Genomic DNA, 26,837 nt, shown 5'->3' on the forward strand with positions numbered 1-26,837 from the left:
GCTGTCAGTTGAACTAGTAATAAACCCATTTGGTGGTGAAGTGACCTGAAAGCCTGCACTGTGTGTTGAGCTCATTGGTCAATGGTAATCGTTCTATTTTAGAATGGCAGTGAAACACGTAGTCCACGAATACTCTACGATAAAAAAAGAAATGAGCTTGTCTCTGTATTGTGCAGTCTGCTTATAAGAGTTTGCTGTCAAGAGTAGTTACTGACCTGCTGCACAATTGCAGACTGAACATCGAGTTGATCCATGTCCAAAAGATCGTTCTGGAACACAGCACAAAGATAGCATTAAAACCTAAATAACCTCCTTTAGCACCCTTCATTCGACCAAGCTTAGAGCAGCAAGGGAGATCTCTCCAGCAGGTGTGGCACTCTCCCAGAACTGTCTTCAATAGGGAGTTCAAATCCCCGTTTAAAGATTGAGAACCTTTCATCCTTGAAGAGTTCGTGAAAAAATTAAGTGCCACTTTGTGTTAATCAATTAGTTGTCCGTATATTTAAATATGGGCCTCGCCATAGGAATGTGGAATTTACACCACCTGGAAATCACTACCCATTGCCTGAAGCTTAATAGCTTATTGAGCCCTTTCGCAACCATCACCAACAACATCTACCTAAATCACAATCGCCATTAGCATCACTAGCACCACCACGGAAATTGTCTCTGACATCACCACAATCACCACCAGAAAGCAACTAAACCATCACCCCTATCACTACAATTACAATCTTCACGTAACTATCACTTGCAACACTCAACACGAGCAAAGAGCAGCTCTCCCCACTGCCACCAGCAACCAACTGCAATCAACACGACAAAGATCAATGTACCGTCCTCAACACCATTACCATCACTTACCGTGGATAAATCTCTCGTCGGCAAACTCGTACTCGCACTATTGAACATTCAAAACAGAGTCCTCGTGGCAAGAGCCGTAGCTCGTGCCGCGTGCCGCCTCGAAGTTTAGCGCTATGTTAATCGCATCCGGATAGTGACGTCAGTAGCGACGTCACGGCATCCGGTGCGCGGAGTGTCACGTGGGCGTTCGTGGGGGGTCGCGTGTTGTGTAATACACGTGTTGTGTATTACCACGTGTGTAATACACGTGTTGTGTATTACACAACACGTGTATTACACAACACGTGTTGTGTACAGTATGTTGGACTTCTTTCGCACCGCACGTAGACAGCTGTGCTAATCGGAGGTGCCGATTCGAGCTGCAGTACAGTATAGTACAGCTGTTACCATCAGCCACGATGTAGTTCTCATTACAGTACAGTAGTATAAAGAGCAGGAATAGTTATTTCATTAACTTCACCCCACTTTGCCCCCCCCCCGTACCCAATGGATGTTTGGCATCGCGTGACGCCCGTGAGCGATGCCCACAAAGTTGTAACGCCTCTTAAATTTTTATTTAAAGCTTTCGTGACTGCAGGGATTCATATTATTGGTTCTTTCGGTAAAGTCACGTTGAAGGGAAACAATAAAATAATAAAAATATAAAACAATTAAATTCTCACGGCGTTTCGACTGCAACACAAGCAATCATCAGATGTGATAACCACAATACAATTTTAATAACCGCCACTTTTTTCAAATTTTCTTGTTGTGGTTTCACACCTGATGATGATTGCTGCTTGTGTTGCAGTCGAAACGTCGTGAGAATTTTATTGTTTTATATTTTTACTATTTTATTGTTTCCCTTCTACGTGGTGACTTTACCGAAAGAACCAAGAGAAATGTGACGTCACGTCAAAATGCGCAACTTCAAATAAATATAGACAACACGTTCTACTTTATTAAATAGACTTTTTAATAAATGTTTTCTCCTACAACATCAGAGTGCAGCGCCACATTAAATACGCACTACAATGACAATAGTTTAAAGCGATTTGAAGCATGTTTTATTTATTTTTGGGGGGGGGGGGCAGAGCTTTGTGACGTCATATTTGAGAGAGGGGGGGTCTGACTTTTTGTGACGCCGTGTGACTATGGGGGTGGGGGTCAAAAATCGCGTGCCGTCTTGTTATTCCACTGCTGGATGAGGGGGTTCGCCACGCAGCCGCAGATTGCGGGTGTATCTTGGGCCACGCATCATCGCCACGCTCGTCGATGTGGGTGGGTGGGTGAAGGCGGAGAAGCATGGAAGTTCAGTTCAACAGTTGTTGTTGCTGTGCTGCACTGGCGGGCTATAACAATGCTGCTGAAATGATGCACTTTACCGATTTAAGGCCGTGAAGATGATGTGTAAGAAATGTTTTTTTAAAATATATGATACGGAGACGGAAATGCGAATGGGGGTATATGGTGTTACTCTTTGTTTTTTTTCTTTGGTAAAGTCACCTATAAATAAGAAATAATAAAATAACATAATAGCGTACGACGTTTCGGTTGCAACATAAGCAGCCATCATCAGATACAGAAGAGCTAAATTTACGAGAGAGGGGAAACATTACCCCAGATGTATATACAGACACCCAAGTAGGGGGGAACTAACACAGATACAACAGGGGACACAGAGAGAGAAGCACACCAAAACAAACAGGGTTTAGCAAAATTTGGAAACCATATAAAGCAACACAGACGGTCGGTCAAAACAATTGACGCATAGTCTGGTTGATTACGCTATTTCAAAGATTGCTAAATTGCAAGTTAAGTATGAAATTTAAAATACAGACTGCACACACACACACATAGACATCCAAGTAGAGCGAACCAGCACAGAGACAAGCACAGAGTGAAGTCGCCTTAAATAGGCAGAGAAGGTAAGGCTGAGAGACAATGGGACAAATTAGCAAGAGGTATGCATGGAGCAAAGGGGACGCGGCAGCACACACTCGGAAACACCAAGGCCCACACACAGGCAGAGACAGCACAGAGACACAAATCCAAGCCAAAACAGAAAGGCAGACACAAGCAGAGACAACACAAAGACACAGACCTCATACCTCCCCGTAGAGGTGGTTCAGACTTGATTCGAAGCTTTCGTGACTGCAGGAATTACTGCAGTCACGAAAGTATATGGTGTGCTTATTTATTTTGATATTTTATATTCTCCAAGACGACCCGAATTATTTTCGGTTGTACACCGGCAGGAAACAGCTCCACATGTAAAATTTACAAAGGGCTGTAGCATTACACTTACTCATTCATTCTGGCCACAACCTGATACCAACATTGACCGATTAAAAAAACCCCTATATAATCTGTTTAATACGTAGGTTTTCGCGATCAATATTATTCTCAAAAGTTTTTTTGGGTTAGATCACGCAAAAATCAGTGCTGTTAACCCACCAGCACCACCACAGCCAATTAAGACGTTACATACACAAAACGTACCAATGAATTTTACTTCAGCACACCGATGTCGAAGAGTAAACGGACATTTACAACTTTAGTACGATGTTTCAATGGCGATTACAACCGGCTTTATCAGGCGATTTGCCCAAATTGTGAATAAGTCTTCCCGTTTCCAGTCTTAAGTCAGGCACTTCCAAATACGGCCTTCAGCGTTGCCAGCTGTTTGGTCGCGGGCTCTTGCAGCCGTGTGACCTCAAGACACACACACACCTGCGCAAGCACACGGACGAGAAGCCGTATAGCTGCAACGTGTGTGGCCAGACCTTCAGGTCGCTTCCACTTGCTTCAGATGTTGTTTTCCCCGCTTCAAATAAAAGGTGCATCGTGTTGAAAAGTAAAACATTGGACAGAGCCTCTATCGAGCTGCACAGGGCTCGCAAATCAGTTTGGCCACCGATGAGCCAACACGTTTAACGCATATTATAGATGAGCAACAAGTATGACCATTGGACACAGGTAAAGGTGGAAGTTTTAATAGTATTTTCTATAAACTCATTATGCATTTCCATGGAGCATTGTGGATAAAGCAGGATTAACTCAATTGTGTTCACAAGTAAAACGTGTTTCAGTCGATCAGCCTATTAGTTATCCAGAAAAATATTATCAAGCATTTGTTAAAGCAAGCAAACTGGACCAGTTTAAATATTGTGGGTCTCATCAGCAGTTAGGCTGGTTTAAACAAATGCTGCTGAATTACCGGATGTTATTAGCTAAGAGCTTTCCAAATAAAAATGGGACCCCGTTTAATGCACAAAATCAAAGCGATACACAAACTCATGCATTGCTGTGGATCATTTTTGGGTAACAGCATATATAATCATAACTCCATTTTTCTTGGTTCTTTCGGTAAAGTCGCGTAGAAGGGAAACAATAAAATAATGAACTCAAGCACGTACACCAAGCTCTTAAGGCTAATGGTTATTCCGATGACACAATCCGCAAAGCTATCACTCCAAACATGAAGAAGGACCCTCTTGAGGAGCCTTTCAAAACCATCACGTTACCCTACATTGTAGGGATCACAAAAAAGTTCTCCAAAATCTTGAATAAACACAAGATCCAGGTCCGATTCAACACATTACATAAAATCCGTGATCTGGTTGCGTCTGTAAAAGATGTGATTCCGGACATACAGTACCCTGGCGTCTACAAACTAAGTTGCCTCTGTGGTAGTACATTGGAGAAACCAAACGGCATGTCTCGGACCGCATTCGTGAACACAAAGCAGACCTGAAACACGGTAGGACCAACACCTCGGCCGTGGCAGATTACTTATAATTCAGTAGGTTCACATGACATTGACTTCTCCTAGACAGAGGTTCTTTGCAAGCCATCTGGCTACCATGAGAGATTCGTTCATGAGGCTATCCACATATACAAACACAGACAATTTCAACCGAGAAGATGGATTCTGGCTTAGCAATCATTGGAAGGATTTGATAAACCATTTTGGGACTTAATTGATTGATCACGCTTACGCTGGCTTTCAGACCGCATCCATTATTTTCGTCTCCCCCCTCCTAGTTTCCGAACATAGATGGACTCATCCATCAGAATAAACTGTCAACTCGCTCTCCGTGGTGCTAACGTTAAAAAACCGCCACTTTTTTTCAAAATTTCTTGTTGTGGTTTTCACACCTGATGATGATTGCTTGTGTTGCAGTCGAAACGTCGTGAGAATTTTATTGTTTTATATTTTTATTATTTTATTGTTTCCCTTCTACGTGACTTTACCGAAAGAACCAAGAATATGAATCCCTGCAGTCACGAAAGCTTTAAATCAAAACATAACTCCATTGTTTCCATGTTAAAATATTCTTCATTTTATATTTTAAAAAGGCCTTAAAACCGAGCTCCATGACACACCAGACAAACATTTTATTGGCCCTGATGTGAAAGAAAGAGGGGTTCATGAAGGGTCAGCATTAGTTAGTCCAAGGAAGGAAAAACACCACTGGTTGGTAACTGAAAGTTAGCTTCTATGAAAGAAGACAACAAGAGAACGTTTAATTCGGCGAGGGGTGGGGGGAAAGGGCAAACGAGCATGGGTGCGGGTGGAAGCACCACGGGTAAATCGTTGTACCAACTAATTCTAGCAGAAAAAAAACAGTAATTAATTCTGTCCATTGTAACAGAGGTGTCCATAGAATTTTCTAAGCACATCCCACCATTGGGACCACCAGCCGAATAGAGCCGTTTTGCAAATCCTTGAACGGTTTGGAAAGTGAAACCTCAACAGAGGATGCGCATTAGGGAACCTGCAAATTATGAATGTTCAGCACAACCAGTGCGATTAATTCACGCCTGTTAAACAAAAATATGGGTCTCCATTGTGTGCCACTGCCTGTAACCCACCAAGAAAAGTTCTGGTTACTTATGACAACTTTGCAGTGCATTTACTTAGCTCAAAATTATTATTCGAAAAAAACATTCATTCATCAAATGTACTTCATACCAAAAAAAATACATACTGCTGCCACAGATGACAAAAGTCAGTCCTATTGAACAATATTTTTTTAAAAACATGTACAGTTTTGCTGTTGCAGCAGCAGAAGATTAGATGCTAGTGACATGAGACCACTGTTAGGAGGGGGGGGGGGCATGCTGACAACACACAAACGGACAACGATCACAAACTATGTACAATGCTTACCACCGCTGGGATTCCCAACGGACTGTGTAGTGTCACGTGCCTGAGCCTATGGGGGGAAATGCAGAAGTTGCATTTCCCAGGAAACAACGTCAGGTTTTCTCGCAGACCCAATTAGGGGTGGTTTTGAACACCTTCGGCATAAATAACAAGATGATGCTTTTACATATATACGTGATTTTTTTTATGCTGGTAAATGCAGAATGATGCTGAAATGTGTTCCTTTGGTTTAAAACAACTTGGCGAATTCACTGGTCGAGAATTTGGAAACCAGCTCGGCAGAACCTGGAAGTTGATCGATGGAAGTGAGAAACGTTGAATCCAAAATCAGCTTAAGATGAGAACGATGCTGTGATCATCATGGTTGACACTTTTGGGAGGAATGGCCCTTTTACATCGCCGAGATAAAGATGGGATGGACATTGCCCAAAACAGACATTTTTTATAGGGCAGTGTTAATGACGATTCGTGTTGAGCTTTTGTTATTTGCACATCACTGCCAATGCAATAGTAAACATAAAAGATAGAAATTAAGATGCAGAAAATGTAAGTATATATATTTTTTAATTGAAATAAAAATGCCGTCCCTGTTTTCCCTTCAGATATAACAATGTGCAAGTTGTAAATGAATAATCTGAGTCTCCTTGCACCACATAATTAATGCAACCCGTGATTCAGAAATTCAGCTACAAAATCAACATTTAAGGCATGTAAAAAATACCATTTCGGGAGAAATAATGGTGCCAAAGTAATGAAAATCTTTGAATGCAGAAGTCAGAATTCCTCACATTCACACATCCTAAATGGAAAAGACAGGTTACATAGAGAAACTATTCTTAAACTTAGAACAAAAATTGACGAGAGAAGAAATGAAATTATTAAATGCTGCAAAAACAAGGACGAAAAACCGTGCACATACGTGGACTCTCTCACACTTTCCCAAAAGCGTTTGTCTCGAGAAAAATTTAGTTTTTCTCCCAGAAAGCACGGGCAGGGTTAAGGAAACATCACATAAACTGTTCAGGTCAGCGGGCTTGGTTCTTTGGGTAAAGTCACGTGGGTTGAAAATAAAATAGATTAAATCACGACGTTTAGGGCGCAGCACAAGCGGTCCGTCATCAGGTGGGACAACCAACAGGAAGAAACAAACTGCTGAAGTGGGCGAATCGGAGTTGCAGAGAGTTCCGCTTCAGCAATTTGTTTCTTGCTGTGGTTGTCCCAACACGATGACGGACCGCTTGCGTTGCGCCCGAAACGTCGTGATTTAATCTATTTAAATTTTTTGTCTCCCCCCTCCTCTTTTCCGAACATAGATGGACTCGTCCATCTAAACAAACTGTCAAATCGCTATCCGTGGTGCTAACGTTTAAAAATAAATAAATACAAACCGCCACTTCTTTCAAATGTTCTTGCCGTTGTTTTTCACACCTGATGATGACTCGCGAGAATTGTATTGTTTTATATATTTAATTATTTTATTGTTTCCCTTCAACGTGACTTTACCGAAAGAACCAAGAATATGAATCACTGCAGTCACGAAAGCTTTAAATCAAAATTTAAGGTGGAAACCCTTTTTGTGGGGTGCGAAGCGTGTCAATGACCAACTAGGTTTCGGTGGTGGTGGTGGTGAAGGAGTGGATGGTGTTGGTCGTCGCGTGGTGAAATCATGGATGACGCCGGTGCGGCAGTGCAGCGCTCAGGATTTAGTGCGGAGGGAGTTGGGGGGGGTAAGGGCTGGATGGGGCTGTCCCCTCGCACAGCCCCGGGTTGCCTGCCCGTTCATCACCTTTGCGTTGGTGTTCTCCATCTCAACTTACAGCTGTTTTTATTGTCATAATCAGGGATAATTTTAGATGCGCGATGTGTTGATGATGCACCCAAGGCCACACTCGTCATTCTCGCACTATCTGTCTCAGGAAAACAGTATTATTGCATTCCAACACTCCCTGCCCTTTCCAACTTACCCCCCTTGAGTGCTCGTGTATCTGGGTGCACCATCATATTCTACCCGGATTCTCCTGGAGGTGGTCTCGCGTCAAACTCACCCATGTTTTACCACAGGGTCCGGGAGTCAACATCTCACACCGATCTTTGCCAATTCTCTCTCACATGGGAAACCCATAGCCAGGTCACTCGCTACGTTGCCGGGATGAAAACCCAGGTGGAGAGGTTCGGTTTGTGTGTTCTAGTTGACCTAAGCGCTAGTCGGGGTGCGTGCATGGGGTGAATGCATGGTGTGTGTGTTCTCCATCTCAACGAGCTCTTGAAGCATCTCTGCGAAACGCACAGGAACGGTAATGGGTACACGTAGCAATAAACGTACCAACATACAGTCAATCGTATTTTAAATCTATATTGAAAACCAATTTCTTTAGAGCTGCTTTTGGTGTTTAGTTTGTTGGCCTTCTCCCCACACCTCCGGTAAGCATGGCTGGCTACGTACGGTGCGAAAGAAGTTCAACATACACACATGCGTACGTACGGCAGACTTCGCATCCTACGCTTCAGGCCCAGCAATACGCAAATAGCTTTTTTTATTACTGGCAAGGCTTTGCAAATTCTTACACCGATGCCAGCCTGCAAGCCAGCACTATGGAAGCAGGATTGTTGCGGTCCCAACTCAAGGGTTTAAACACACAGCACGATTCCACCTTTGGGAATAGTTCCCGCAAGTAAGGGGAGGAGCACTCTAGATTGTTATTTACTGGAACATTTCAACATACGAACCTCACTGCAAAAGTTTACTGTTACAATAAATGGTCAATTTAAAAAATGGTATTAAATCTACCTTGCTTTAAAATTCGGTGTTAAGTCTCACTGGCAATGGTTGACAGCGTTCTGCATTTAATTCAGAGCGCAACGCTGTGCGTAATGGCCTGATACATTTCATGACCATGTCATAGATGCTAGACTGTGTTTGAAACGTGCGATGGATGCTATTTCACAGTGCGTTGTTGTGACAGATGCTAGACTGCGCTTGGAACTGTGCCTTGCATAGAGTCCTGAACCCACAAATTGTTTATTTAGTAATAAGAACACTACATGCAATTTATATGCCACGGCAGCGAGATGTTAACTACCCTGCCTGGTATACAGGAGGTCGTGGGTTCAATCCCGACCCGGATGCCTGTTGTATATTTGGAGTTTGCACGTCTCTCCCTGTGGTTGTGTGGATTTTTCTCCACGTTGTCAAGTTTTCCTGTCCACATTTAGAGTATTTGGCTGCAATGCATTTCCACACAATAAGCCACTTCGTTGAGCTATCAAATGTGGCCAGGTCGCTTCTGAAAAGGAGCTACGTAGCTCAGTGGGGCCTTATATGGTAAAATGAAAAGTTTAAGAGTTTAAAAATAAGTATTTTTTTATATGTTCGGCCGTAAAAACATTTTCTCTAAATGTCAACTGTTGACAGTACCGTGTTGCCATATGCTCGTTGATTTGTACCGATTTTATATTTGCGCAACACATTGTTACCACGAAACTATGCATCACACGTTTGAAAAGTTAAATCGTATCATAATTTCTCCGCACCTCCGGTTAGCACGGTTGGCCAAGCACGGTGCGAAAGAAATTCAACACACGTACGTATGTAATTGTCCAACATTCGCGTAAGCCAAAAGAGGCACAATCAACCAACAGAAAAACCACCGTGGCACGCACGTACCCCGTAAAGCGGCATCTCTTGCAGAGCGGTCATCGATGATGCCGATGACCTGCTCCGCAAAGTCTAATGTGCTGCACTCCCCCTGGCTCCAAAGGTCATGGAGCTGGTTCTCCAGCGACAGCTGCAGCAAGAACCTCTGTCGCACGCGGCAACGGCAACGTCAGTAAGGCGCGTTGAGGTTTTCAGGGCGCATCATTCGGGCAAGCTGCATCTCGCTACGCCGCAACGATCAGGCAACGTATGCGGGTATGTGGAACTTCTTTCGCAACGTACGTAGCCAACTGTGGCTAATCGGAGGTGTGGGGGAAGGTACAGCAAACCACAAAAAGCAGTTCTAAAGAAATGAGATTTCAATCTAGATTAACAACACTCAGGTATGTATGTTTTAAAACGTTTCCAGTCAATCGGTGTTGATACGAGCGAGAGGAAAACCCGAGTGCCAGGTGAAGACCTGCACGGGCGAGGGGGGAGGCAATACTATCCCATGCAGATGGAACGGATGAGAGATTAGTCCACACTTTATGTACCATCTTGTGCTGGCCAGCCAGGTTATATAGCAACTCGACGGACAACAGGAAGGGAGTTTTGAAACATCTGTGTGGTCTACCTCGCCTCCACAGTTCTCGATTTCGTGCGTGTGTGCGTAGACATAAGGCCTACTTTGGAAAAACAAGCGTAACAAATAATAGATAACGTAGGGTCAGAAATGCTTTATACAAAAAACTAAACTATTGGTGGAGCCCCCATTGAGGTGCTGCTAAATCGTTTATCGGACGACACGAGTGCGTCAAAAGCACGCAAGACGTGGACCCCCCGCGTCCGTCACGGCAACGGGAGAGTGCAAGCCGGCCGCTGAAGCAGGCCATCGCACCTGCAAGTCCACCTGGTGCTGCTCAATGATCTTATTCTTGAGCGGCTGGAGAAGAGACTCTTCGGAGGGCTGCCACAGTGGCATCTCCTCCTCCTGCGCATGCACGCATGGCCAACGCAGCACAAGGGGGAACAACACACGCTGGTAAATAAGCCCATCGGGTTATAAGGACTGGGGACAATTGATGGCAAACAGAATGATTGTACATTGCTCGTGTGGCAGCCCCTTTTGTCAATCCACTGCTGGATGAAGACCTTCCCCCGCACCGTGAAGGTCGGGGAGCGTGCATGTTTGGGAGAACGGAAGTATCTCTCTCGCATCACTACTTCCCACTCCACGCACTCTGCTACCTCTCTCCCCTCGCTCTACTTCCCACTCCACGCACTCTGCTACCTCTCTCCCCTCGCTCTACTTCTCACTCCACACACTCTGCTACCTCTCCCCTCGCTCTTCTCCCCTCCGTACACTCTGCTACCTCTCCCCTCGCTCTTCTCCCCTCCGTACACTCTGCTACCTCTCTCCCCGCTCTACTCCCCTCCGAACACTCTCCTCCCTCTCTCCCTGCTCTACTCCCCTCCGTACACTCTGCTACCTCTCCCCTCGCTCTTCTCCCCTCCTTACACTTTCCTACCTCTCCCCTCGCTCCACTCCCCTCCGTACACTCTGCTACCTCTCCTACCTCTCGTCTCGCGCTACTTCACCTCCACACACTTTCTGTTCCCAGTAGCCTTGGCATTCGCCCGAAGCTCCCAGTCAACTGTTCGCTCAGGGGGAGGTCGCTCACTCTCCTCTGTTGCCCCCCATATTCTGGGACTCCCTTTGCCCCCGGCCACCCATGCTGTCAGCTCCCTGCTCGCATTCAGGCTCATGGACTTACTTTTATTATTTTCTGCCGATGACTATTTACAAAACATGCACAATGTTTAAATGCCTCGTTAGGTGCCGTTGCTTAGATGTTCAATTGTGTAGTAGTTTCATTGATAGGTGGCTGGTTAGTTGTTTGGTTTCGTTTGTTTTAGTTTTTTCGTTCAATTGCTGAATAATACAGAGGGGAATGTCAATGTTTTTGTCTCTTCCTGAATGAAGAACTATTAATGCGTATTTGCAAATGAGTGTCAATGTTATTTTCTAATCGTCAGCGAGCGATTGTCAATGTTAATGTTTATTCGTCAATGTTTCGCGACTGTCACATGCCATCCTATGCCCGGGGGATGCTCAAATAAACCACCGGATTGATTTCCGTCTCAATGTCACTCGCCAGGATGAGAGAGGGCAGCCGGCGATGACGCGGCTGAGCGGCCTCCTTTTCCCCCGCCTCGTCCATATTGACGTCGTCCTCCGGTTCAGGCTTTACCACGGCGGTGGTGGGCGCGAGCGGTGCCGATTGTCGCTCCTCCCCACCCTGCTCCACCCCCAGCTCCTTGACCCTACATGCGGACATCACAGACGAGAACAAAGGGCAGACCGCCTTGACACCGCAGCCCTCCCAATACTGATGACTCATTCCACCCCTAGGATTTGTGTGGTGTGTGTATGTGTAGTGACTGGGAAGGTCACTGTTTGGTGCCAGGCTTGCGAGACCACGGCGGGATGTATACTGTTGTGTGTGCACCCCAGACACGGGGTGTAGTACCAGCCCTAGTGCGGGCTTGGGTGAGCGCTGGTTAAGCGCGGTGGCACCACGCACAGCGTGCGGTGCGGGCTCCCTTTGAGAGAGCGAGAGAGTCAGCCAGCTAGGGTTACGTTGGGGGCATGATATTCTGGCTGACCTGGGGACATGTGACAGGATGATACTGGAGGAGGGCAAGGGCGAGAGAGATCGAGAAGGTGGGCGGGGCAAGAGGCGGAGCCAGCCCCAGCCCGGCCCGATATAAGGCCCCCCCCCCCCCGTGAGGGGCTCGGGGTTCTTACTGTTGGAGAGGCAGGAGATCCACGTCAAGCTTCTAGCCCAGGGGTGTCCAAACTTTTTTTCCCAAGGGCCACATACAGAAAAATATACGAAGGACTGGGCCACTCACTAGACGTGAGGTATACTGCCTCACTTCTCATGCACTAATATTGGCAAAATCAATCAAATGCAGGTAAATTACATTTGATAATTGAACATGTTTAAAGAAAAAAAGCCTCCATCATTAAATTTTTTACAATAAAGTTGGCAGGTCATTCTCTCAGTGACAGCCTCAGATTGGTTCTTAGGGTGCTGATCCGCCTTCATTGTCCTGTATGAAGGGAGAGACAAGAAGAGAAATAGGGGATGTGGATATTTCAAGCTTATTACACAAATAAATTATTGGGCTTGTTAACACATCAACTAATGTTTGCTAAAAAATTGTCATCAACTTTAATTGACTGAATTTATTAAGTAATTGGGCTTATTAACAAATTAAAACTGCGTGTTAAATTTTTTACTTACCTGTAATGGGAAGAATGTTGCGCTCAGTGGGAGCAGTGATGCTGCGCTTTGGTCTGAAGGATAGCTGGCAGGTCAGGAGTAAGTTTGGTAGTTGAGATCCGAAGGACGTCACGGAGATCGCTGTCGGTCGTTCTGGTTCTCAGTCTGCTTTTGTTCAGCGTTAACAGAGAGAATGTCCGCTGACAGATGTATGTTGAGCCGAACAGACTCATTATTCGTTTTGCGTGGCGTCTCATCAGAGGAAACTTGGCCTTTTCCAAGCTCCGGTAGAAGTCAGGTAGGGAGAGAAGCTAATGCTGATTCTTCAGAGAATCATCACACTGAATTTCGATCAGTTCTAATTGCAGACTCTCCTCCACTTCTTTTGCATCCATTGAAAACGGAGCCGCATACAGTGTGATTTCCTTCTCAATGACAGAAATATCTTGGAAGTGCTGACTTAATTCTGTCATGAGAGATGTGATCACAGACACATATTCTCCCATTGTTGCAGAGAGCTTGGCATTTGGAAATGTGCATTTGATTTTGGTCAGCGTGGGGAAGTGCGCTACATTGAAGTTGCGCAGTTGTGACTCGAAGAGACGGAGCATCGCATGGAATGCTTTCATGTGCGCATACAGCTGTGGTACCAGCTGCTCTTTGCCTTGTAGTCTCTTGTTCAGGGTGTTGAGATGATCAGTGAGATCAACTAAAAAAGCCAGGTCTGCCAACCATAAAGGGTCACTGATCTCATGGAGAGGTCTGCCCTTTTCTTTCAAAAACTTGTCGATATTTGATCTCAGGGAATAAAACCGCTGCAGCACGGAGCCGCGACTGAGCCAGCGCACTTCAGAATGATAGAGTAGGTCCCCGTATTCAGCGTCGACATCAGAGAGGAACGCTTGAAATTATCTGTGGTAAAGCCCTCGTGCCCGAATTATGTTGACAGTTTTCACAACTGTGTTCATCACATCGCCAAGCTGGATTATCTTGGCACAGAGGGCTTCTTGGTGGATGATACAGTGCATTTTGACAGCCTCACCTCCGCTCTCCCGCACCTTGGCACTCACCATAGAGGCCATTCCTTTGCGCTCGCCTGTCATTGCTGGAGCCCCATCCGTTGTAATTCCACACAACTTGTCCCATTTAACTCCAGCCTGGTCAATTGCATCTGACACAGCTTCAAACATGTCCTTCCCAGTTGTTGTCCCCTTTAGACTCCAAAGATCGAGCAGTTCCTCCGTAATGCAAAAATTATCAACTCCCCGCAAAAAAATGAACAGCTGTGCAGTGTCCATGGCATCTGTGCTCTCATCACATTCAATCGAGTAAAAATCGAAAGCACAAGCTTTATCTGACACTTGTAGTTTTAAGTTAGCCGACAAGTCTTCAATTTGCCGCACAACCGTATTTCTGGAAATACTAACAACGTTGAAATCCTGCATTTTCTCCAGGCACAAAATTCCCATGACTTTAGTGAGGCACTGTTTGATGAAGTCACCGTCTGAGAAAGGTTTCCCGTGTAGGGCAATGAGTTGAGCTACTTCATAACTGGCTATTGTTGCATTTTCTTGAGCTTTGTTAGCACGAAAAAAAACCTGCTGCTGCATTAGCAGGCTAGTTGCCATTTGCTTTACCTTCTTCTGCTCGGTGCCAGTGTAGGACGTGAAGGTCTGATGTTTAGTTTCATAATGCCGTCGTACATTGTACTCTTTTATCACGGCAAGACTCTCACTACAAATCAAACAAACACACTTCCCCTTGGTTTCTATGAAAAAATATTCATTTTTCCACTGAGTCTGAAATTTTCTGCACTCGCCTGCAATCTTGCGTCTCTTCGGTTCCGGCATTTCTGGTGACCCTGAGCAAATTTTTTCTTCGATTGCTTGCTTTGTGGAGACGCTGCCTTGTTCAAGACAATAGCGCCACCTAGGTTTTAAACGAAAAAGTTCAATACAGTGGGCCATAGTCCATTATATTTTTAGACTTTGATATGGGCCAATTAAAAATGGATGGCGGGCCGCAGTTGGCCCACGGGCCGTAGTTTAGACACCCCTGTTCTAGCCTATAGCCACACGGTCCGGGACCCAGCTTGTGGTCCGGACCGGGATAGTGGAACCGTGTCTAGTTCCGCCGTAACGTGGTTAGTTGGGTGGTAACCACCCGTGGGTATGTTGTGTCAATAGCCCTGGAGTATGTTGTGTTAATAGCCCTGGAGCATGTTGTGCAAATAGTTAATAAACGTGTTGCTCCCAAGACAACGTCTGCGACTCAGTTGGACTCACTACGTATGTACACACGTGCTTGTGTGTATGTGCATAACCTTATGGCAAGAGGTAGTGTGGTGTTTAGCGCACTGCGCTACGAACTTGGAGACCCGAGTTGGATTCCCGCTCACGGCCAACAAAACCGGTGACGATGATCTCAAGCGGTCCTGGTCTTCCCCTAGGTCGACTCAGCCGCAAATGAGTACCTGGTGCAATGCGGAGATATCGCCACGAGGGAGACAAATGCAGCCGGGTACAGTGCTGGCCACCCTGCCCCCTCATGTGCCATGCCAATTTTCATAGGTGCTTGCTAACAGCACCTGTCCCTACCGTCTGACAGGGCTATATGGGGGATCTTTGTCTTTGTCTACGTAACCTTATGGGAGGAGTGGCAGTGCAGTGCTACAAACTCGGCGACCCGAGTTCGATTCCCTCTCACGACCAATAATGGTGGCCAATATTTTAACCAATTATGGGCCTCCCCCTCGGTCGACTCGTGCTTAAAATGAGTACCCGGTGCGGCGTGTAAACGTTGCCACTCAGGACAGAAAGGCGGCTAGGTGTGGTGCTGGCCACCCCACCCCCTTCATGTGCCGGTGACAGCCTTCAATAGGTGGTCACAAACAATACTTGCCCCTGCGTACCCCACATTCGGCACTACAATTCACACACCCCTTCCCCCGGTGATTTGCCTCACCTGTCTGCGTATCGCAGCGTGTTGTTCGTGTGGTCACAGGAGCTCATCGCAGGAGAAATCATGGCGATCTGCAGCATCCACACGCGAGCACAGCGAGAGAAGCGGGCAGCGAGTGTGTATTCTATGTGCACAAAGCGGTAGTGGTGTCCCGGTTAGCGCTACGCTGCGCTGTGAACCCAGCCACTCGAGTTCCATTCTCGCTCACGGCCAACACCAGTGACAATAATCTAAACTGGTTCTGGGCCTCCCTAGGTCGACTCAGCCTCAAATTCGTACCTGGAGCAGTGCGGAAACATTGCCACTAGGGAGACAAAGGCAGCCAGGAGCGGTGCTGGCAACCCCTTTCCCTCGTGTGCCGTGCCGGCCTTCATAGGTGCTCGCTAACAGCACTTGCCCCTACAGCAGGTACTCATTTACTAATGCTTTATTATTTATTTACCAGGTAAGCCCGTCTGAGCTATATACAGTAAAACCTTGGATTGCGAGTAACTTTGTCTGCGAGTGTTTTGCAAGACGAGCAAATTTTTTAAATAAATATTAATTTGATAAACGAGCGAAGGTCTTGCAATACGAGTAGCACGTATACGCTTTGTACTGCCGAGCGTCACGTGATCACAACTGATATACGAGTGCTTTGGATTACAAACGCGTTTCCGGAACGAATTATGCTCGCAATCCAAGGTTTTATTGTAGCTGTTTTACAGAAGCAACCTGCCCACAAACTCAACGAAATGGCTCATCATGTGGAACCTTATAGCAGCCAAATACTCTAAACACGCATTTCTAAACGTGGACGGAAAAACTTGACAACCCAAAGAAAATTCCACGCAACCACAGGGAGAGACGTGCAAACTCTAAATACACAGGCGTCAGGGTCGGGATCAAACTCACGACCTCCTGCATACCAGGCGAGAGAGATAACATCTCGCCACCGCGGGGCCCCGAGTCAACCTAGGGCAGAGGCCCAGGACCAGTTTAGATAATCGTCAACGATGGTGTTGGCCGTGAGCAGGAATCGTACTCGGGTCGCTGGGTTAGTTACGTAGCGCGCCAACTATTGCACTACCGCTCCCCACAAACGCTAATGCACATGCACGCGCACACACACGTACCATGCAGGTGCGGGAGTTCTCCCCGATGAACGAGTCCCTCAGCACCTGGGTGAGTTTGCTGCCGCGGAATGGCGTGTATGCCTTGTTCTGGCCCAGCGCTCGGATGCACTCCTACACAAGCGCACGTCGACACGTGAACGCACGCAGAACACGCATGTACAACAACCGCCGCCGCCATACGCCACCAGGTGGCAGCGACGTCACCACGGCACTTGTGCCAGGCTGTGCGCACTTTTAGGGTCACGTGGAGTGTCGAACGCCTGCTGGCAGGAGGTCACGGGACAAACCAAGGTGCCATGGTTTGACCAACTGAGATGGCCGATGCACCACCTGTGCCTCCGACTGTGCCAACTTGCTGCATTTTACCCGTCCGGCGCCATGCTCATTGTTGTGAGCGTCGCTCCTCTGCCTTCCGTTGTTGCTGGAGCGCGTCTGCCCCCAACTGCCCAGTAGTGTCCTTCACGAGCCTCTTCCACAGAAGCCAATCTTGACACCGCTGCTACCAATCATTGGCAAGTCCACTCAGCTCCACACTCTCATTCCACATCATTCCATCTCTTGTCGAGCCCGTGCCATACCCGTTTAGCACCCCCACGCAGACACGTGCGCGTCCTCATGGAAACGAGGCACAGCCAACAAACCCGTAGTGTCAGACAGGGGGGCATTCTGAGCCCCCCACAATTCTCAATATTTTGGTACAATAAAGCAATGGGCATTACAGTCTTTGTTCACATGCATAGCAAGTTTGAGGAGCTTGAGCAGATCGTATAATTACTCATTCTGTTTAGCGTTTACTGTTTGTCAAAAAGTATGTTTAACATTATCCGTGTCGCACCCCTCTTACATTGTGTATTCCCGCCCCTCCACTCCCCCTTTAAACAAAGTCATGCAGTAACAGGGTTAACAGCCATGGGCAAGGACCCCCTTGACAATCTGTGCAGGGTAGTGTCCCGTTTATACGATAGGAGATAACTTACGTTGAAATGAAACATGGATTTAAAGCAATAAAGAGGTAATAATGTACCTGTCAATCAACCGGTCGGATAGCCTAGAAATCATTTACAGGATCCCCATTTATTTCCATGGAGATTTTTAGATGCAGTTAGCAGCCCTGCACAATGTAGGGCTTCCTTACGACAATACCACAATTTGACCATACTGCACCACGCTGGCGAATTAAGGTAGGTGAATGTGCGGAGCATAGATGCGAGAGCCTCGGAGGTACAGCGCAACAATGGACTTTGCTGCTATGTCCCCCCGATACCCATGGCGTGGTCTCTCAAAAGCCCAAGGACACATATTTTATACATTTTGGTCACCCCTCCCAGCATTGTCCAGGCTCAAACCCGATTGGCGTCCAACATCTGATATCAAGTGCATTCTGGGTGATTAAGCCTTAGACAGAGTGTGATATTAGAGCGAAAATTGAACTGGAGCCAACGGCGCTGCTGCAGTTGTAGTTACGTTTGGGGAGGGCCCGTCCATAGTGGGGTGCGGGGCCCCAGGGTAAATATCACACCGCGTGGGGCCGCCCGAGGCCTTCAAACTAAATTATTACATCTGACACCGTGATGTCGAAGTGCGTGGCCCCCCACCCCCAAAACGCTGGGCACGGGACGGTCGTCCCGATTAGCCGTATCCCTAAGGGATGGCTCTGCATTTGGTCCCCAGGTCTCTGCACCGCCCTGGTGGAGAGATGGCCAAGCGGTATGGCGTTTGCTGCAGCTGTTGACAGTTCGAATCTAGCGGCCGCCCTTGCTGCATACCGCAGGTGTATCAACCCTAAAAATACACGGTCGGCTTCGCAGCGGACGTTAAAGATCCGGCGACGTCGTGTGCACGAGCAGGCCCATTGTGTGCCGGCGTCACGGTCCACGTTTGCCAAATTTGCAAACGTACCCTCAAATAACTCAACTGGGATTATACCGGGGACCGGCAACTAAAATAACACGCGCCATTGTTTTTCGAATTCGTACAACAAAAAAAAACTAAATATTTCAAGAGCTTGTATTGCATGTGAATACAAGACACTGCTGAATAAACAATATCACGAAGCAGTCCTTAAAGAACCGCATGCCACTCCAGAGCCGCAGGTAATAACAATCATCAGTATGGGGGGGGGGGGACTGCAAAAAAAGACTTGGCAGTACCGTCCTGAAAGCAAGTCACGAGACTCGGCGAGGGTTTGCTGGGCAAAAAAACAATCCAATAACAAACCTTCAGCGCCAGCAGGCTCTTGTTGATCTCGGCGCCCTCGCGGCACATTTGCAGGTCGGAATTGCCCGTGTCGGCGCCGCGCTCGCTGCCGGCGAGATCCACGAGCGAGAACTTGCCGTGCAGGAGCTCGCCGCGCCTCAGTATCAGCTGGAAGATGGCGTGCGAGCGCGACGACGTCGCATTCGCCGATGTCTGGCCCGACGTCCTGTGCGCGCGTCACACGGGTTCCGCCCGCGTTAGCAAACCTAGAGGTCTGTGCGCCAAGGAAAGCCTTTCCCGTTCCAAAACGCCTGCAAGTGCCGAACCTCGAAACGCACAAGCGGCTCGTACTCGCCGGAGAGAAACGTAGCGACACGATCGCCGCACTCTACGATATTCTGGTGCCAAACTGTGCCACACGCCCTCCCGCATGGGCCTTGTGGCAGCCTCGGTAACGATCAAGTTATTTTATTTTAGTTTTCATCATGTACACGTACGTCACCAGAACTCAATCAGAAGAAAAACTGATGATGTACGCGTGCGGAACGGGATAGGCTTAAGTTGTGTACACGCGTATATATATACGGACGTGCAGGCATTCCTCGATTCACGAAAGCGATGTGTTCCATCCAAAAAACACGGCGTAAAACAAAACGTTGTAAATCAGAATGTTTTTCTTTCGGAGTCATTCCAACTCTACTCCGAACCTAAAAATGCATACCTATATCACTTTTCACAATACAAAACAAATATTAAAACAATTGGATACCAGTAATAGGTGTTTACCCTTCTAGCTGGCACAAAAACTGACACCTTTATACAAGGGGATCATGTTTGCAATAACCACAACACAAGCAGTCAAAAATGCAAACAAAAAGAAACAACTCTGATAATGATATTGGCACTGTCCTTGAATTTGATTGGTCCACACCCGAGACGGATTTTCTTAGAACCTAGTCTCCACTGGTGTTGGACCAGATGACACCATAAGGCGTGCAACTCAAAAACAGCGCACTATCAGAGTATTGAGAGCTCGGGGTAAGCCTTTACATTATGAGACCTCCTTTGCCAGTAACAAGATATAGTAATAGGTTTTACCCTTTTAGCTGGCACAAAAACTGACACCTTTATACAAGGGACTAGGCTCTAAGAAAAGCCGTCTTGGGTGTGGACCAATCAAATTCAAGGACAGTGCATATCATCAGAGTTGTTTCTTTTTGTTTGCATTTTTGACTGCTTGTGGTGTGGTTATTGCAAACATGATCCCTTGTATTAAGGTGTCAGTTTTCGTGCCAGCTAGAAGGGTAAAAACCTATTCCTATATCTTGTTACTGGCAAAGGAGGTCTCATAATTGGATACTAATTAATTAAATGAAAGTATTATTATCACCGAATTATTTGTTTTATACATGTGCGTGCATGCTGACCTGCACTTGCTCCCAGTCTCAATGAGGGCGAGCACCTCTTCGCTGGAGGAGACGGGGCACTCGATGAGCCCCAACACCTGCACCTGCTGCTTGCTATCTTCCAGTATTCGCAGGGGCGCCCGCTTATTCAGCAAATCGAACACCTGCAATTCCAGTCACACGGAGACAAAAACCCCCACCCACCTCATGGCCTTAACAGACTTTTGGGGCAAGTGCTGTTATAAGCGAGCACCCTACCTTTGCCGGCACGGTACACGAGGTGGTGGTTGGTTATGACATTATAATGCATTATAATAAGGTCGCACTCAGTACACACAAAGTGCCTGCCACCAATGAACCACAATACCTTGCCGATTCTCGTCAAGAAACATAAACTATCATCGCGCGAACACCGGTCATCCTCACAGCAGCGGCTTTTGGCTTGGCCACCGAACAAAGGTGGTCACCACATCGTGCGCTTTCAGAAGCGCTCCTGCGGCCATCTTCAGTGCTCTTCCTTTGGGTATTATGAAGACATTTTTAAACCTGGATTGAAAACGAATTTCTTTGGAACTGCTTTTTGCGTTTAATTTGTCGTCCTTCCCCCGCACCGCCGATTAGCACGGTTGGCCACATATGGTGCGAAAGAAGTTTAACATACAGCAATAGGTTTTACCCTTTTAACTGGCACAAAAACTGACACCTTTAAAAGGGTAAAACCTATTACTATATCTTGTTACTGGCAAAGGAGGTCTCATAAAAGTTTAACATGCTCAATCATGCTCAACCATCTGTGTCTCCTCGGCGGCAAATTTTACACGCCACACCAGGTATTCCACTTTGAGGCTGTCGACCTATGGGAGGACCCAGGACGGGTTCGGATAATCGTCACTGGCGATGGCCGTGGACGGGGATCGAACTCGAGTTGCCGGGTTCGTAGCGCGGCACGCTAACCGCGACACCACTGCTCCCCACACACCCCAAATAGCATTCGGGTAAGGAACCCAGGGGGCCCATGGGCTGTACCTGGTTCACATTTATTTCATACAACCGGCAGTTTGCGCACCGCGCTTTGAACCTGGCGACCTGAATTCCCATTCCCAGCCATGGCTGACATCAGTGGCGAGTTGATGTCCGAACCGGTCCTGGGAAGCCCATTCACCAACAACCCGCACTGACCAGCATGCTGAAGTTACCCATGACGGACGTGACATGGGGAGGGGCCCTTCATTCAGAGGTTGAGAAAAGACTATAAAAATTACATCGCATTCCATTCACACGCACATCTGCACACATGCTGCATTCCCACGGGCATTCCATTCATTCACACGCTCACACTCATTACATGCGCACGTCCTCACCTTCCCGCTGTAGATCTCAAAGAAGGTGGCGTACACGTGCAGATTCAGATGTCTGTAGTGCTTGTCTCCCTGCAGGTCAAACACATCCCGTGCTAGGCAGGATGGGGGAGGGAGGGTGGGAAAGTCAAAGAAAAATTATAAATTCCACCTATCATCATTATTTCTATGGGACCATTATGCCAGTATCAAAATATTGAATGATTTAATTTAAAGTTTTAACTATTCTTGACCATCGGTAATCATCCCTCCTAGACGTACATCGTCCTGCCCAAGCGCTCTTACTTTACTTGGGTGACCACCATGCACACATGGGTTATTATACGGCTATGGGGGCTAAATGCTGTGCAGCAGACGGCAGTCAAGCAAACCAAGTGTTGTACTGTATTTCTATGCTCTAACGTCTATGCAACCCACTTTCAACAACACGCACTTATCAGCGGGGAAGAAGGATAATGCTCGCGGCTGGCATCTCGCGAGGAGGCCCTCGTCAGCCTCTTTTGATAATTGTCACTATCGCCAGCATTTTATTTGAAGATTTCAGAGTCGCTTGCTCAGCTTTCTAACTAGAGCATAAGTTCCATGAGACACCCAACACCAGCTCAAGATCCCAGGGGTGCTGGCTCGGTGATATGAAGTGGACATTGCCATCAAACCACTCGGCCACCTCCTCCAGTACTAATGTTGACTATGCCAGAAGAGAGCTTCAAAATGATAAAGACAATTGCGCACCCCCCAACACCCCCCCCGCCCCACCCCCCAATGATGGGCACGCGGACAGCGTGGGGGGTGAGGGGGCTACAAATAATATAATTAAATAACAATCACATGCGGGGGGCCTTAGGAGGTTGTTAAGACGCAGACCGCGAAACGATAGCCTCTCGTGGAGTTGAGAATCTTCGGTTTTAATAGTGCGCACTCCCGTTCCCCAGAGGTTAACGGGCCGCGACCCCGTCGCAAAAACTGCTCCACCGCCAATGACGAAGGGCGACCGCGCGGTGGCCTAGAACTCACGTGGGTTTTGCCGCTTCCCGTCTGTCCATAAGCGAAGCACGTGGCCATGCCCTTGTTGAAGATTGACTGCACCAATGGGTAGGCGGTGAATCTAAACAAAGAAACAGATCCCCCGTGTAGCCTGAACAGACTGTTGGGGCAAGTGCTGTTCGCGAGCGCCTATAAAAGCTGACCCGGCACATGCAAAGGGGTGTAAGGTAGCCAGCACCACGCTCGGCCGCCTTCGACTCCCCAGTGGTACTGCATACACATCGCACCAGGTACTCATTTGAGGCCAAGTCAACATAGGGGAGGCCCAGGACGGATTCAGATATGTCACTGGTGTTGGCCACGAGTAGGAATCAAACTCGGGTCGCCGGGTTTGTAACACTACTGTTCCCCAAACACAAACGACTTGTTGCGGCAAGTGGTTAGCGAGCACCTAACACACACACACACACCCGGGTGGGGCATGGTGGCAGCAAGTAACCACACGCACAGGCACACAGACACACGTGACACATGCACGTGAGCAATTGCAAGGACACAAAGATTCATCACCCACCCTCACTTGATGCAGTGCACTTGCCACATCTAATTTCAACAGCCATTTACAGTGTCAAATCAGACCAGCTGTTTTAACAACCCTATTTATCTAAAGTGTTTTAAAGGGCACACGGCCCCTATTATAGAAGTAAAGCTGGTAGCCCTGAGCTCCAGGGTTTAAGCCCGGTGGGGGGGGGGTGGTGGGTGGGGTTCGATGTCTCTGATTAGCAAGGTTGGCTACGTACGACGCGAAAGAAGTTCAACGTCACAGCAAGGACCAAGGCCATGGGGTCGGCAACCCGCGGCTCCGGAGTCGTATGCGGCTCTTTAAGGACTGCTTCGTGACGTTATTTCTTGGGGACCGCAGTCTCCTATTCACGCGCATTGCGGCCCTTGACATTTTTTTTTCTCTACCGAATTTGACAAAAACGGCTCCTCTTGTTACTTTGGTTGCCGACCCCTGACCTAGGCGCTGTATAATGCACTGCTGATTGAAGGAAGAGTGTTCATGCGTGGCAATGGCTCAATGGGGTGGTGGGTATGGGGGGGGGAGTGGCAGTGGGTGGGCAGCGGCGGTGGCAGCGACCCAGCCGCGCCGTCTCACTTGTAGACGATTTCGTTGGAGGTCGACTCGTCGAAGGCGTAGTCGAAGCGGAACGTCTGGTTCTCCAGGTACTTGGTGAGGTCAACCTTGTGTTTGGGCTCGTGGACCATGAGCACATCGCGGCTGGGCACCGTCACCACATCAATCTCCTTCTGCGCCAGCTCTGGGTCACGCGTGCGCAGACACCACCAACGGGATCGTCGTCCGATTTCGCAATTAATTTTCGGGTCACATCGCGCAGGTAAAAATGGGTGTCGTAAGCAATTCACAGAATTTAACGAACCGTTAAGATTGTTGTGAATTGCTCGACAGCACACCGGATATACTGAAGCAGTAAGAGACTGGCACACGTTTGCTCACGTTACAACTTTTATAAATTGGGTGTGTTGGGTGGTGGAGGGTGTACGACACACATGTACTTAAGATGACCGGACCGATACAAAATTATGAACCATAATATTGGTCGCAAAATGCCTAGGCATTAAATTTCAGCCATCATCATCGTAAAACCGATTATAGAAATATTTGTCAACAGCTCTTGCATGCGGTCTTAGCGGGGGTGGGGGGGTAGCGTGGGGGGGAGTAGCGGGGGGGTGGGTACTACGTATTGTTCGGTATGTGACTGCAAATGAGTCTTGAAATGCTACACAATAAACATTCAACTAGATTGCAAACTCGTTTCTTTAGCACTGCTTTGTTTAAATCGTTGTCCTTTCCCCACACCTCTGATGGCACGATTGGCTACTAATGGTGCAAAAGAAGTTCAACATGCATACAATTATTCCTGCGATAACACACGGGCATCATCAGTCGTGAGTGCAGACAGCTGAGGTTTGTCTACAGGACCAATCGCTGAACTACTTGTGTAATCCCCGTTATCTTCTTTGGTTCTTTCGGTAAAGTCACGTAGAATGAGAATAAAATAATACATTGAGAATGTTATTGTGTTATTTTATTTTATCAATTTATTATTTTATTCTCATTCTACGTGACTTTACCGAAAGAACCAAAGAAGATGAATCCTTGCAGTCACGAAAGCTTTAAATCAAAATTTAATTCCCGTTACACTGCAAAACTGACTACGTAGCCTCCCCCCCTCCCACCCTCACACCCCCCCTCCCACTCACGCCCCACCTCCCACCCACGAGTACCTTTTTTGTTGAGTGGGCGCTTTCTGACGCAGACGCAGATCTTTCGCTCCTCCACCTGAATAGAGCCAAGGTTCGCACGGTATAAAGTCAGAGTACTGAAAGAACGGAACTTGTATCGTACCAGGTAAGGCCCACTGAGCTATGTAGCTCTTTCCAGAAGCGACTTGGCCACAAGTGATAGCTGAACGAAGCGGCTTATCACGTGGAAATGTGTAGCAGCCAAAATAATACTCTAAACGCACGTTTAGAAATGGAGAGAAAAACCGGAGCACCCGGGAAAAAAAATTTCGTGTGACCACGGAGAGAACATGGAAACGCCAAATATACAGGCACCAGGGGTTGGGACTGAACCCACCGACCTCCTGCATACTAGGCGAGATAGTTAACAAGGCATGGGGAGGGGGGGCCTTCAAGAACCTGGTCAAAGATGGAGAGCGGACGGTAGTCGAGGTTGGCACGGTATTCCTGGATCATCTTCAGGAACACCCAGTGAGGACCATTAGCTGTCTGTGTTTTAAATGAACACGGCACATGCAGGACATCACATGCACATGCAACATGAGCACGTGGCACAGGTTTGCAAGTGGCTATTATTAGTGTTCGTTCCACAACCTCCATTGATCCATTGACATATGAACCTGATGGCAGGACCCCGGGGTCCCATAAGCCCCCGGCTCTCGCATGAACTGCATTGCGACGTCATTTAATGTCTGAAGGCGACCGATTCGGCAATCTATTCCTCTCGATGAGCTCTGCACGATGCCCTTATCAAAGTTTCAAAGTTTTGTTCCTTCTGCGCATTCGTCCTCGCTGCGCTTGGACGACACGGCAACAGAACGATCCGTGCCAGGTGGGTCGCGGCGTTTTATGTGCGCGGTGGGACGGAGTCGCCAAAAGTAAATTAGTTCATTGCGATTTTCACTTCCGTTTATTCGGGACCCCGGGGTACCCACCATGAGGTTCATATGTGCACCCCACTAAAATAATACGGAGAAATGACGGTGAAAAGAACGTTTTATTTCAAAGCTTTTTTGTGGCTCTCGCCACACTCAATGCACTTTATAAATCCCTTTGACATTCTCCTTTGTCATGTATGCAAGCCATCGGTTTCGCAATATTCAATCACCCTTTCGAGAAGACTTGTTATTGAAACATCACAGGTGTATCAATACAGTGATCGACCTGTGTACAACATTACAATGTACATGTACAGCCCTTTAATAATGTATTTGGTCACTCTTCCATCTATTTTACAATTTGATGCAGAACGGCCGATTCTGTACAATATCTTCGCTTGCAGTTGCATATGACGTCAGTTTACATTCGAGTGAAATAATTACCCTAATTCCATGTCAATGTTTACATCATTACACTTTGCTGTGAACGGTTTTAAATGTCATTTGTCAGAAGCTAACCTTTGTTAAAGGAATTTAATCGAGTTTAATATTGATTCATGTCCGTGCGTTCTTTTTCTTATTCCATCTGCGACGCTATTGCTTGCTCTTTGGTTCTGTCGGTAAAGTCACGTAGGTAATTTTATTAAGTTTTTACCTACGTGAGTTTA

At 47.2% G+C, this 26,837-nt stretch overlaps 1 protein-coding gene across 1 annotated transcript; it reads right to left on the reverse strand.

The window, feature by feature from the left end:
• Positions 1-5,747: 5,747 nt before the first annotated feature.
• Positions 5,748-26,023, reverse strand: LOC116943073 (kinesin-like protein KIF2A). Its single transcript, XM_076071731.1, has 13 exons — positions 25,691-26,023; positions 25,274-25,328; positions 24,123-24,285; positions 22,930-23,084; positions 21,983-22,074; positions 20,643-20,785; positions 19,237-19,441; positions 17,020-17,130; positions 15,908-15,975; positions 11,810-11,978; positions 10,552-10,644; positions 9,681-9,816; positions 5,748-8,290 (listed from the first exon to the last, which is right to left on the reverse strand). Exons 1-13 carry the CDS (start codon positions 25,889-25,891, stop codon positions 8,211-8,213), a joined length of 1,671 nt encoding a protein of 556 aa, XP_075927846.1. The 5' UTR covers positions 25,892-26,023; the 3' UTR covers positions 5,748-8,210.
• Positions 26,024-26,837: the final 814 nt, after the last annotated feature.

The sequence above is a fragment of the Petromyzon marinus genome, chromosome 1, assembly GCF_048934315.1.
Source record: "Petromyzon marinus isolate PM22_M1 ecotype Great Lakes invasive population chromosome 1, UKy_Petmar_22M1.pri1.0, whole genome shotgun sequence".
Taxonomy (NCBI): Eukaryota; Metazoa; Chordata; class Hyperoartia; order Petromyzontiformes; family Petromyzontidae; genus Petromyzon; species Petromyzon marinus.

What these genes read in the sequence shown, in the direction of transcription:
- LOC116943073 (XM_076071731.1), bottom strand. Translation starts at nt 25,891, where the DNA reads ATGGAGGTTGTGGAACGAACACTAATAATAGCCACTTGCAAACCTGTG. An exon ending in GCGCCCACTCAACAAAAAAG is followed by an intron (nt 24,286 to 25,273) that starts GTACTCGTGGGT and finishes CGCGTGACCCAG; the next exon opens with AGCTGGCGCAGAAGGAGATT. An exon ending in GGAGCAGTTTTTGCGACGGG is followed by an intron (nt 22,075 to 22,929) that starts GTCGCGGCCCGT and finishes CATCCTGCCTAG; the next exon opens with CACGGGATGTGTTTGACCTG.